This window comes from Pan troglodytes, chromosome 17 (assembly GCF_028858775.2).
Source record: "Pan troglodytes isolate AG18354 chromosome 17, NHGRI_mPanTro3-v2.0_pri, whole genome shotgun sequence".
Taxonomy (NCBI): domain Eukaryota; kingdom Metazoa; phylum Chordata; class Mammalia; order Primates; family Hominidae; genus Pan; species Pan troglodytes.
This window is the reverse complement of record NC_072415.2, coordinates 49,150,103-49,164,418: the sequence shown is the minus strand read 5'-3', so window position 1 is coordinate 49,164,418 and position 14,316 is coordinate 49,150,103. Positions and strand designations below refer to the sequence as shown.

The following is a 14,316-nucleotide window of genomic DNA, read 5'->3' as shown; positions in this document are numbered from 1 at the left end:
ATCTGCTTCAAGCAAGGCCTTATGCAAAACACCATGAAAAACCCAAAGGCTCTAAGGACGTGGTCTTTTCTGTAAAGTTATTTTAAGAGATAAAAGAGCCATGAATGTAAATGAAGTCAATCTCTGACTCCTGCAGCCAGGCGAATGGAGTATAGTTCTCTGTGCTTGCATGGGATGATGTGACAAGAGAGGTTCTGAGACTGGAAATGGGCCATGCTAGGACTCTGGTAGAAGGAGGAAAGTGCGCAGCCATGTTGATAGGAAAGAATCAATAGAACAAGTTGGGGGTGTGTCTGCTGGAGGTGGTTTTTTAGGAGGAGAAAGCCCTGCTGGCTGGCAGCAGTTCTGGGATTCTGAGGGAAGACATTTGGAGTTCATCCCATTCACTCTAGGGAGCAATTGGAGGTTTCTGTTTTTACCAGGCGAGTGAACAACTGTATTCTTGAGATAAAGGTTTCCCCGTGAAGATTGAATGTTGATTTCATATTAACCTTTAAATTCTGAGGTGACACTGAGAAAATCTGACTTAGAAAAATAAAGGAATGACATCACCAGAATCTTTTTAAAATATCTATGAAGGTAGTTTGAAAAAGCTCATGGGGAGCGTCTTCTCGGGGAGAAAGAGATGAAGAAACAAACATGAATATAAACTCTACATTTGGTTTGTGCCTTGAAGCCATTGGCATTAATTAAGATTCTATGGCTTCCAAACAATTATGACATAATTAAAGTAAGATTCTTTCTACAGTAAAACGATAAGAAATGACTTTTAGAAACCATGGGAACCATTAAAACGGCACATCAGTATCAAAATGAGCAATATTTACTAGTATTAGCACTATTAAAATGCCTTTTGAAGACAAACTTGGGCAATTATTACTCAGAAAAACTCACATTTGGAGATATAGAGCAGGATAATTAAATCCCACACTCTATATATCTCTCTTTTTTGTGTTTGACAGAACAGAGTCTTTAAGATTCTATTTTAATGGCATTGAATTAGCAAGAAATTCAAACAGAGAAAGGGCACTTAGCAGGAGGTTGGTATTCAAGGAGACACAGCCTTCATTATTATTATTGTTATTTTTATTATTATTCTTACTCTTTTGGAGGTACTAAAGCTCCACTTGTGGGATTGGAACATGCACAAATAAGTTCAGTCTCTGGCTCATAAACTTTCTCTAATGGGTGTAGCACACCCTTAATTAAAATGGACAATGCACAGCTAAGCTGGATGATTATGCAGGTCTAATAGATGGAGCACTGGGGACTTGGGTCATTGGTTTGGATCAAATGGTGAGACTGTGTCCAGCTGGTCCAAAGCATCTTGCAAAACAAAGTTAGGCCTTCTAGGGAATTTTGAGGCCCTGAATCCTGGACAGGCAAAAACATTAGTCCAATTAAAGACAGCCTTAGTAGAGGTCAAAGATTGCTTATTTTCTTTGTAGTATATGTGAGTTTAAACACATGCACAGGAGGTGTGTATGTCGGGGTGGGGAGTAATTAAAGTGAGAAATAGAAAAAAGACCGTGAGGAGCCAATCATTTCCACTCAGTGGGACCATCCAATTAAATCATGGTGGCCCTTAGGAGGGATGTACTTAAGGAAGAATGGGAACTTAGGTGCCACTTACAGCCCCCAATCACATTCCAGCATTTATTTTAAAGACTATAATGAGACTGCTTCTGAAAGAGAAAGCAAATATTCTCCAAAAGTATTAATTATTCTAAAATAGATGAATGAGAAGGGACCAAAAGCTATACACCTTGAATGGAATCTGGTTATGTTCTTTTTTTTTTTTTTTTTTTTTTTTGAGGTGGAGTCCCACTCTGTCACCCAGGCTGGAGTGCAGTGGTGCGATCTCAGCTCACTGCAACCTACGCCTCCCAGGTTCAAGTGATTCTCCTGCCTCAGCCTCTCGAGTAGCTGGGATTAGAGGCATGCACCACCATGCCTGGCTAATTTTTGTATTTTTAGTAGAAGAGGTGTTTCACCGTGTTGGCCAGGCTGCTCTCCAACGCCTGACCTCAGGTGATCTGCCCGCCTCAGCCTCCCACAGTGCTGGGATTACAGGCATGAGCCACCGAGTCCAGCCTGGTTATGATTCTTAAAAAATATACATGAAAGGGACTAGAAGACATAACATCTGCTACTCTCAGTGATCAGTTGTGAGGCCTGTCTATGTGCTGAAATTTCCCTGATTTTTCATTTTTTTTTAAAGGCTGAATGAACTGGTCTTAACAACTGTGTATACAATTACAATGCTATACAACATGAAAAAGAAAGCACATTTCTAGAGTTACTTTCTATAGTTTTGAAGGCAATTTTTAAAGAAAAGTAAGAAATTCTCAAAGTCATCTAAGACTGCCAATGTTATAACTATGGTAGATTTTTAGTTAATTGTTTTCTGAGGTTTAATGTTGCTGATGTCAAAAAGGTCACCAGGTTGTAGAGAAAATAGTCTTAGATTTCAAAAGTGAAGAATCCAAACTAAGGAGGTGTTATATCAGATCCTAAGCTCTCAGAAGGGATAGCTGGAAAGGTAGCAGCATGCAGCAGGCAGGGTGGGAGGTGGGATGCCTCCCTGGAACGCTGGGTGGTGGGTTTGGTTACTAGTGAGGATCCCAAAACGCAATTCACGTTTGGTATATGACTTTTCATGGTTGGCATGACATTTGTGTGCACAGTTTTCTGCTTAGACTTTAAGTTCCTAGGAGGCAGAAGGCACATCTGATGAACTTTTTGTACATAGGGCTTAGATCTACCCTTTTAATACTTGTAGGATCTCTGGACTCTTTTGAGTTCAGATTTCAGAATGACTGGCCCTATAGAAACAGAACCATTTTGGAAACAGGAGTACTGATGGTGATGAAGTAAAGAAAGCCTATTTCTTGATCTGTAACTATTCACAGCTTATAAGAGGAAAAAAGTTGTCCACATGAAAGAAATAGAGAACAATGAAGATCAGGCTAGGAGCCCTTACCTGTTCACTGGAGTCTCTTTTTCACCTGTTCTCATTGATAATTCTTCTCCCCCGCCACGTTGTCTTACCTACCATCTTATTTGCTTTAGCGTTCACTTTTCCATCTCCTGGAATGCCTTCTATCCTGCTCTCTGCTGGTCCATTTTATCCCACTTGGAATTTTTACCTTCCTCATGCTCCTATAGTACTTACAAACCATACCCCAAAGTTAATTCTTTAGTCATGCACTCCTCTGACTTGCCCTAGAATTCTTTTGTGCCCATTAGCTTTGTCTTCCTGGGAATGTCAAAGCTTCATAGATGGAGAGTTTCTCTTATATTTCCTGTGGCATTGCACAATGTTGGGCACATAATTTTTATGACAGATAGATTGCCACCGAATAAATACTTTTGCAGAATATTTACAAATATAGAATATTAATTAGGTTATGCTAGGCTAACTTATGCTAGGCTATGCTGAGATAAGAAACAACACACAGCCTGGGGCAGTGGCTCACACTTGTAATTCCAGCACTTTGGGAGGCCGAGGCAGGTGGATCACCTGAGCTCAGGAGTTTGAGACTAGCATGGACAACATGTTGAAACCCCATCCCTAATAAAAATATAAAAATTAGCTCTCCTCCCGCCGCCCAAGATGCCGAAAGGAAAGAAGGCTAAGGGAAAGAAGGTGGCTCCGGCCCCTGCTGTCGTGAAGAAGCAGGAGGCTAAGAAAGTGGTGAATCCCCTGTTTGAGAAAAGGCCTAAGAATTTTGGCATTGGACAGGACATCCAGCCCAAAAGAGACCTCACCCTCTTTGTGAAATGGCCCCGCTATATCAGGTTGCAGCGGCAGAGAGCCATCCTCTATAAGCGGCTGAAAGTGCCTCCTGCGATTAACCAGTTCACCCAGGCCCTGGACCGCCAAACAGCTACTCAGCTGCTTAAGCTGGCCCACAAATACAGACCAGAGACAAAGCAAGAGAAGAAGCAGAGACTGTTGGCCCGGGCCGAGAAGAAAGCTGCTGGCAAAGGGGACGTCCCCACGAAGAGACCACCTGTCCTTCGAGCAGGAGTTAATACCGTCACCACCTTGGTGGAGAACAAGAAAGTTCAGCTGGTGGTGATTGCACATGACGTGGATCCCATCGAGCTGGTTGTCTTCTTGCCTGCCCTGTGTCGTAAAATGGGGGTCCCTTACTGCATTATCAAGGGGAAGGCAAGACTGGGACGTCTAGTCCACAGGAAGACCTGCACCACTGTCGCCTTCACACAGGTGAACTCGGAAGACAAAGGCGCTTTGGCTAAGCTGGTGGAAGCTATCAGGACCAATTACAATGACGGATACGATGAGATCCGCCGTCACTGGGGCGGCAACGTCCTGGGTCCTAAGTCTGTGGCTCGTATCGCCAAGCTCAAAAAGGCAAAGGCTAAAGAACTTGCCACTAAACTGGGTTAAATGTACACTGTTGAGTTTTCTGTACATAAAAATAATTAAAATAATACAAATTTTCTTCAAAAAAAATTTATAAAAATTAGCCAGGCGTGGTGGCACACACCTGTAGTCCCAGCTACTCAGGAGGCTGAGATGGAGAATTGCTTGAACCAAGGAGACAGAGGTTGCAGTGAGCGAAGATCATGCCATTGCACTCTAGCCTGGTAGAAAGAATGAAACCCTGCCTCAAAAAAACAAAACAAAACAAAACAAAAAAAAGGAACAATACACAAATTTCAATGGCTTAAAATAGTAAAGGCTTATTTTTCACTCACCCAGGGTTTCCTGCAAATCCTGCTGTCTGCAGGACAGTTATCTTCCATATAATAGCTCAGTTTTACATTGCATTCATGGTCATAGAGGCAGAGAAGGGTGTCATGCAGGGGAGTGTTATACAAGTGATTAAATATTTCCACCATCTCTGCTTACAGTTCATTGGTCAAGGAGAATCACAGGGTGATGGCAAGCCCAGAGATTTAGGAAGGGATGAGCCCTTTGGTGGCGCAGAAAGAGAAGAGCCGGGAATATTGATAAGCAACTCTAGTATTTTCACGTATAAGAACTGGAACAGTGAAAAAACAAGCACCTAGGATTCTATAAAGAGCACTAAATGCCAGAAAAGCTGATTAAAATAAGCCAGAGAAAGAATTCAGAGGCAAAAATATATATCACATGATTTCAGTAAGTGCAGTTGAGAAATGATGTTTTTAGTATGATTTTCATTTATATTTTAGAAAACAAAATCAAACTGATTATTACATTGAGGGTGAATCAAAAAGGGGGAGAGGCTATATCGAGAATATGAATAAAAAACTAATAAACATGCTAACAAATGAAATAAGTGTGATATTTGATAACAGCAAGACTGGTTGCAAATTAAATTCATGAAATAAAAAAGAAAGCCTATATGAAAAAGCAAAGTAAAAAAAAATGGCTAATTAGATGGTAACATAGACTTGGGATGAGCAGCATCTGACAAGGAAAGATAAGCAAACACCTTGAATTATTGAGTGTATACAAATCAGCATGTCTCCACTCATTCCTGTCAAGGTTACCAGGAGCCAGACAAAGAGATGAATGACACACACCTTCATTATTTAGGCCAATTCTCTGCTCTGGCTGGAGGTGATTGGGTTGCCCAGATAAACTATTTAATGTTTATCCCCAAGCAATGGGCCAAATAGCAATTTATCTCATTTGGTCTCTAAAGGAACTTAAAAAAGAGAAAGAAAGACCATGAAACTGCCAGCTCTGTTATTCAAGCATCTGAACTCTGCGTCAGATTGATCTCTGACCATTGCTTGATTGAACTGTTGCTTACTATATTAGCATATTCTAAATGTTAAAAACATTTTTATATATGTAGATGTGGTCAGAAAGAATATTTAAGCCTGGGGGGAGTGCCTCTTGGAGAGCAGTGAACCATTCTATTAGGTTGTTTTGACACAATATAGCATCTCTGGGACAGCTTAAATATAGACTATTAAAAACAGAAGTCTGTATCCCCAGGAAACAAACCTGACAGAGCAATTAGTCGAAACACAGAATATTTCTATAGCCAAGTCAGTCATGGATGACATTGCTTATGAGTTACCAAATAGTGAAATAAAAACTAATAAAATTTTAGAATATGTCAAACATACTGATTTCTAGCACCATTTAGGCTAATCATACCAATTGTTGCCTACATTCTCCCCTCCCCCTTTTCACTATATGTTGACTTTTACTTTGTAGAAAGTGTGTTTGTCTAGTAGTTTTTGACTGTCTCGCTAAAATTATCCCCTTTGGGATTTTTATCTCCCTTTGCCTCCAACCATAATATTTTATGGTTTGGGTGTTAATTATAGTTCTCTTTGCATGTGTTTGGGGATAGTTCTGCTGTTTTAATGTATGGCTCTTTCCCAATTAAATGGAAAATCCTGGTTGGTAAGAGACATAATTTTCTTTGTGTTTGTGTCCTACCCCTGGCACAATTCATGATACAGTGCCTTCTACATCATAGGCACTCCATAAATGCTTGTTGGAGTGCATTGAAAAGTCAAGCCCATTGTGAGTAAAGCCACATCCTGATAACTTCATGCCATGCACATACCACCTTTGAGCTATCTTCTCTCCGTAAGACCAATTATTTATTTCCAATGACATAGGCAGCACCTGTTTTGGGCTTATTCCCAAAAAAGATCCCACAGAGATATGAAGAAAGAAATCTTTGGCTCTCCTTTTTAGGTTGGCCATGTAGGGTTTCCACATAAAAAAGTTATAAACCACTAGAGACAAAATTTTAAAAACAGCAAAATATGTCATTCACATCATATCACAAACATTATGGAAGTTTACTTCAGGAAGAGGTTCATGCAAACTGAACAGGAAACTAGAATTCTTGCTAGTGAAGCCCCCAGTTAGAAACTCACATCTCAGCCGCATGTTCACAGTCCAATGTCAATGTTTAGCCATTCTCAAATATGTCAAAAATAACATTGGCAGTAGTATTTAACTATGAGGGAAGAAGAGACCTAGTTTTCTTTAAAGGTTTTTAATTAGCAGTCATATTGAGAGAAGAAAATACCAAAAAAAAAAAAAAAATAGCACATGAAATTGTGGAAGAAGCCTTGTGTATCACTTATTACTTATCAGTAATTCAGATTCTAAGTGATATGTAAACACACATGTATGACCTCAAGAAATCTCTTTATGGTCAAAAAGACTAATGAAGGGAAGCTTTTAGAAACAGTTTTATCACAGTCTAACCCACAAATCCTGTGTTAATTCTATCTCCCTCCTCCATAATATCAGCTAGTTAACTGTGAATGGTCTGAGGTCTGGCCTAGTATCATCATCTCAGATCTCTGAAAATAAACATATTTCACACCTTTTCTGTGACAGGTTTTTTTTTAACACTGTGCTTTGAGGAAATATTACCGAAGTTTATAGAATAAAGTTTAGACTGATTAGATTAATAAGCATTGTCTCTCATGCCCAAATTTTCTAAATAAACAAAGCTCATTTACATATCAATTTCTCTTTAGAATTAGAAAAAAAAAATGCTTGTCTTACATTAGTACATGCAGTCTGTCTTCCGTATGTGTAAGTTCTGTATTCACGGATTAAATCAACCTTGCCTCAAAAATATTCACTAAAAAAACATTGATGGTTGTGTCTGTACCGACTACGTACTGACTTTTTTCTTTATAATTATTCCCTAAACAATACAGTATAACAACTATTCACATAGCATTTACATTCTATTAGGTATGAGAAGTCATCTAGGGATGATTTAATGTGTATGGGAGGATGCGCATAGGTTATATACAAATACTATGCCATTTTATATAAGGGACATGAGCATTCGCAGATTTTGATATCTGCCGGGGATCCTGAAACCAAACCTCCCAGATATCAAGGAAAACTGCATTGATAACTAGGTTGGCATTCAAAAGAATAGATATGCTTGAAACTTTTTAAGATAATTATCCAACACAAGCATAATTATATTTTAAGTAAAACTGTGTGTCTGTCCATCTCTCACACTGTTTTGGTTCTGTGTATCCCTTCAATGGCACTGCTTTTGAGACTCTTCTATGTATATCCTATTTTCCCTCCTCGATAGTGGGTTCTCTAAGGATAAGGGCTGTGGATTCCCCATAGTCTTTGTACAATACCCTATCCACAGCAGTATTAGGTAAATCCTTGCTGAATGAACTGATCGAAGTTGGTCTGTGGTCTTGACTGATAAAAATCCTTGATCAAAGCTGGTTTTCCTTCAAACATAAAAAAAACAGAATGAACAAAGCTGAAAACATTGCTTTGAGTTGAAGAATGCCTAGAGCAGAGAAGACAAATTAAAAATTAAATTATCACCACATTCCAGCTGTTTCTTCTTCACCTGTTATGAACCTTGGCTTAGAGAAGAAAAGTTAAATGTAATTTTTCATAAGGGATCAGGCATACCCTTTTTCTCCTACTAGCTGGTATTCTTGGGTAGAATAGTGAGGCTACTTTTTCACTGAATTGCACTTCGGCTTTGCATTCTTTTTCTTCTGGACAGGTTTACTAATGTGCTTTCAGGTGACTCATACAATAACCTACTAGTCTATGGCAGTGGGTCCTAGCCCTACTCAGTTCCTGAGGCCCATTTACTCCATGGTCTTTACTTCAACAGGACCAGCTGCCATTGGCCTCATTTGGTGAGCTGGTTGCTCAGTTGTAACATCTGTGGAATCCTGTGGAGGAACCCCTAGTAGGTGTCTGATGTGAGGTGAAAATGCTTCTGCATCACACTGATGGACCTTGTGTTCAAGAAGTACAGTGTGTCAGTCCCTGAGCCCGCTTACTTTTCAGCTAAGCTCCAAAGCTTCAGGGATAAAGGTAATAAAAGGCCACACTGGCTGCAGAGGAGTGAGTAGCCCTCCCTTTTTATTTTAGTCAGCACTTTTGGTTTATTGCCCCTTGCCTTTCTAAAATTGTGAGCTTTTCCGTAGCCTTCTAAAGACATGCCATCCCTCCAGCTGGCTGCATGATCGGTTCTCATCCTTTATCTACTCTTTAGGTGGTTTTATTTTTTTCTTAACCTGGAAACCTCATGGAATAAATCCTGCTTTAATTTATGTAACTTATTTGTGTAACTTTTTAATGAGCCAGATCTGCATGGAAAAATGCAAAAATAGCTGGGAGGAAAAAAAAAAAACAGAAATAAACAAAAAGAAACAAAAATCCCCACACCTACTTTTTTTCCAATTAGAGCCAACAGTTTACCAGCATTGGAGCACATTTCTGGCACCAGCCAGCCTGTGTTTGTTTTTAATACCACTGTGCCTTGTCATATAATATAACAGCTTTTTATTTTCAATGATATTAACTGTCTGCAGGGAGAAAGAGGCAGAAGACCTCTCCAGGACCTGAGAGTCTTATAAATAAATGAGTTTTTTAACCTCTGCTGTAATACAGATATCTTTTCAATATAATATTAAGACCCTTTGTGACAGGATCTGTCATTTTAAATACAAAAACACTATGCCCATGGAATAAAAATACTTACTTGGCAGATGAAAAACATTTATGCTCCATTTTTACTTCCTGTGGCTGACAGTACAGAATTCTTTGTTGTTTTACCCTGTTATAATCACAGGGGATAAATGAGAAGGAAAGACATGGCCAAGCTATAATTAGGTGGGTGCCAGCAGATTGGTGGTAAATCTCATTGCCAGAACCTCTTGGAAAGCCTCATTTCCTCAACCCTCAGTCATCTTCATCAAAGAGTATAACATAACTGGACATCTCTGGAAATACTCAGGAGTTCCAGGAAGTTCTACATAAAGAATGAAAATTATAATAAGCATCAGTAGGCTTGTGATTGAGTTCACTTGTTACCCTCTCAAAATATCCTTCTTGCAGAAATACAGAAGACTCCTGATTAAAGTCATAAACATCAACCAACTGCAGCATTTGCTGGGGTATGAAATTGTCAACACTGGGTAATTTGGCCACCATTAATAACTCGACATTTTTTGGAGAGACACTATGTACAAAGCCCTTTCCATGATATTATTGTGGATATAAAAAGGTATCCCTGCTCTGAAGAAGCTTATATCAACCAAATTTAAATAAAATTCAATATCCCCCAATTTAAATACATATCAAATTTTTGTGGCAATTCAAAAATCAAAACAGAATATTATGTGTATCACACAGTGCCAAGTGGTTAGTACAAATGTGTATTGTGAGATTGGAGATAAGTAAGATGTCTGTGTTCTTTAATCTGTGAAAATTTAATAATAAGATCAAAAAAAGAATGAGAAAAGTTAAGTTACAAGAATTGGAGGGAGTCTCTCTTAGCCAACTCTGGCTCAGGAGGCTGCCTGCTTCTTAAAATTAAAAAATATATATATTTGACAGATGATAGGTGAATGGATAGATAGATAGATGACCATTTCAGATGGGCCATTGGGCACTTTTAAAGGATGATGGTGTGTTCTAATACAGTGATTAGCTTGAAATGACAATAATGGTAACAGCTAATATTTTTTCACTAAAACTAAGTGTATGTAAATTCAATACCTTTTAAAATTATAGTTATTATTTATGATACTCTTGATAGAGTGAACTAGATTGAATTAATTAACAGTTATTTAATTACAACTGAGGAAACTGAGGTTCAGGTAATTTAAGGGACTTTCTCAGTAATGCAGGTGGTAGCAATACTTCTTTTAGAACACAGAACTTCTTTTTTTTTTTTTTTTGAGACAGATCTCACTCTGTTGCCCAGGCTGGAGTGCAGTGGCATGATCTTGGCTCACTGCAATCTCCATCTCCTGGGTTCAAACAATTCTCCTGTCTCACCCTCCCCAGTAGCTGGAATTACAGGTGCATGCCACCACGCCTGGCTAATTTTTGTATTTTTAGTAGAGGCGAGGTTTTGCCATGTTGGTTAGTCTGGTCTCGAACTCCTGACTTCAGGTAATCTGCCCATCTCGGCCTCCCAATGTGTTGGGATTACAGGCGTGAGCCACTGTGCCTGGTCAGAACTTCTAATTTCTAAAGATTTGGCATCTAATACAGTGCTGTTTTAGATCAAGAACAAAGCATAATAATAATAAGAGGAGATGAAAGAGGAAGGGGAGACGGAGAAAAGAAAAGAAGACGAAGGAGAATAGGGAGGGGAGGAGGAAAGAAGAGGAAAAGAAAAAAAGGAGGAGAAGGAGAAGGAAAAAGAGAAAAAGAAGAAACCATCACTACCACCGATGCCATCATCTTGTAGACATAGAATATCAAAGGCCTTTAGCTACAGAGAAATTCCAGAGGAAAACACAAGAAAAAGGAGTCAAACAATCAAGCAGAACACATCTGTTTATTACTTTTTTCTTGTTTTTTCTTTTTCTTTTGAAGAGTTGTACTGCGACATTAGCTCTTTTGACTAGATGTGATGACAGACTGTCTTTGGTCCATTCTCTTTTATTACCTTGGAAGAGAATAAATGAGGAGTAGTTCTCAGCCATTGCAGCTGAGGCATCACACCTGTAATGGGATTAACAAGATGATAATATATCTTTTGCCGAGACCACATACTAGCAGGTAAGTCAACTGATGCTGCATGTCATTCAAACCCCTGCATTCATGTCTGCAATGGTCCTTTGCTTACTGGAAATGGACAGATCTTTTGCAAAGTCCTCACATAATCTTAATTACTATATAGAAACACTAAACATCGAACAAAATCAAAATCAGGAGACACATAGCACAGGCTGTTATAATTTTCACCACTGCCCTTTCTCCATGCTGATTAGCTCCCCATAAAGCATAAGTCCATTATTGAAGTGAAATTCCCTATTTTCTGGAATTTGGAGTGCATGTTGGTTATACATTTAGTCAGAATCGGGTTCATGGGTTATAATCTTGGCTCCAGCACCTACATAAATGGTGGTTTTGGGTAAATTATTTTATATTTCCATGTATTAACTTTCTCACCTGTTAAATGGGAATAATCGCAGTGCTTACTTTCTGCATGTATCTAAGGATATAAACAATGTGTGAAATATATGGCACTAAGAACAGTGCTTTGTATTTTGTAGCTCTAAGTTATTATCTGCTATTACTATTTGGTTGCAGCTTTTCAAAACACCCGTTGCAGCAAGAGAATGGAATTGGAGTAAAAAATGTCTGGGATCCTCTGAGTCTTATATCCACACCCCAAAATAAGAATAGAGTTAGTACTTACCTCTAAAATAAGAATAATATTTACATCTCTGCTCTATTGGGTAGGGTAGACAATGTGAAAATCATGTTAAGCCCAAGTCTCAGGGGCTGAACACGATAGTTCATTTCTTGTTCCTGTAGGAGTCCAGTGCAGATGTTTGGTGGGAGGCTTTCCTTGCTGTGACTCATGGCCCAAGATCCCTCTGTCTTTTGGTTCTGCCTTCCTTTACGATTCCCACACTTTCTCACTCCTGTAGGTAGGTGTGAACAGGGAAACAGGCAGATGGATTTACTGGGGATTTTTTTTTTTTTTTTTTAGTTCAGGTTATAAACAAAGAGAACTCTAAAGACAAGCATTTAGCAACTTCTTGTGGCTTAGGGACAAACTCAACCCATTCTCTACATTCACAGTTTGGGGTTCTTAAGACCACAATACAAAGTTGTAAGGGGAATAAATAAATTTTGGAAGGCTTTATGCTAGTTTTTCCTCTGGAGCCTGCTACTGTCTGACTGGGCTAGTCCTGGAAGAATAACTATTTTCAAGCACCTCCAAGAATTCTTCTTTATTCTAAGGAAATATTAATTAAATTACTAGAGTTGCTACAGCCACCTTGACCCATGAGCATTCACACTTGTTCATTTCTTTGGCAACAGCTCTCCTGGCCAGACCATTTTTCAATGGTCTGGAGCTGATGCTAGGGGTTCCTATGTATCACACAGCCTCTGTAGGTCAGGCACTGCTCCAAGTACTTTATATGTATCAGACCATTTCCTTAACATATGCTTAGAAAAACATTTGAAGGCAGGCACTACTACATTCATTCTATTTTACAGAAAGTGTGCCCCAAAGAGAGGATTAATGTTCCCAGAATTGCAGAGACCTAAGTGGCCAAGCTGAAAATCAAACCTAGGCAGCCAGGAACTGAAGGCCATGCTCTTAATTCCCCTACTACACTCTACATTATTGCAACATCAGCGATTCTCCCAGTTTTGATTTTACGATACATATGGACAAAGCCTCTCCTCTCCTTCTTGCTTCTGTAAATTATTTCAAAATCCATATTACTTAGAAGTAAAGAGTCTTTTAGTGCTTTTTCTGCTCAATCCCTGCATCATGCCCACCCCTCCCCACCCATCTTCTCTTCTCCAAGTCAAACTGCCTGGGTTTTCCAACCATGTTTCAAACAAGGCAATGATCTGCTTTTGCCATACTTCTTGACCCCTAGTTGTCAATGCCTCTTAAAATGTTGCCTCCAAAATTAAAGAAGAAAATAACTCTAAAAATGGTCTGACTAGACTATAATGACTTGGGACTTCCGTCTCCATAGATTTGTTCACTAAACCTCCCTCTTCAATTTCAAGAATGTATTCCTTGCCAGCAGCTATGTGACACTGAGTTTGTGGTTTCTTTTATAGACTTAGAACCTTCTAGAAACATCATTTTTCATACTCTACCCTTCTTGCCCTATCTCATTCACTCTTGTTCCAAACATTTTGCTGAGGAAGCACATCAGATTTTAAATTTTAGCTTTGGAAATAAGGCTCTCCATGCCAGAGAATATTTTGTACTTTATGCTTTTATGAATGCCTAAATGATTCCTTTACCACAATAACCTTTCTAAAGTTTTAGGTTATTAAGGCAAGTTTAAGTATCCTTCTTTAAATTACTGTACTCAAATATAATACTAACTCCAAGCTTATTTTTAGCAGCTAAAAATTGGAAAGATGTTTTAAACTTACTGAATTTGGCCTTTTAAAAAAGACAACAATCAAACAAGCAGTCAACCAATTTTCTATTATTCCAGTACTCGGATTGCATTGGAGTTTTAACTCAAATGTCTATAAATGTCATCATGGAGAGAGACTAGAACATCTGGTTCTGTGACATCCTGACTTAATCTGCTGTCTCCCATGTGGGAGGGGAAAGGAGGGTTTTGAAATGCATTAACCTTTTGTAATTGTTCATCTATTACATAAACCTTGGAAGATGGAGCTGAGTAGAGCTTTGTGGAATCCTGTACAATCACTTTGTACCCTTTGTCTGTTTGATTTGATTGGGTTTCTAGCCTAAGGAAAATGAATTTCTCTCTCTCTCTCTGTCTCTGTCTAAAACACTCATATATATATATATATATATGTGTGTGTGTGTGTATATATATGTGTGTGTGTATATA

At 38.8% G+C, this 14,316-nt stretch overlaps 1 protein-coding gene and 1 long non-coding RNA gene across 2 annotated transcripts in view; both read left to right on the top strand.

The window, feature by feature from the left end:
* Positions 1 to 14,316, top strand: part of LOC104003133 (uncharacterized) — a 539,896-nt gene that overhangs the window by 402,290 nt on the left and 123,290 nt on the right. The gene's annotated exons all lie outside the window — the stretch shown is intronic.
* LOC129137943 (large ribosomal subunit protein eL8-like) lies at positions 3,349 to 7,014 on the top strand. The gene has a single exon (XM_054672365.2). The coding sequence runs from the start codon at positions 3,617 to 3,619 to the stop codon at positions 4,415 to 4,417; it is 801 nt and encodes a 266-aa protein (XP_054528340.1). The 5' UTR covers positions 3,349 to 3,616; the 3' UTR covers positions 4,418 to 7,014.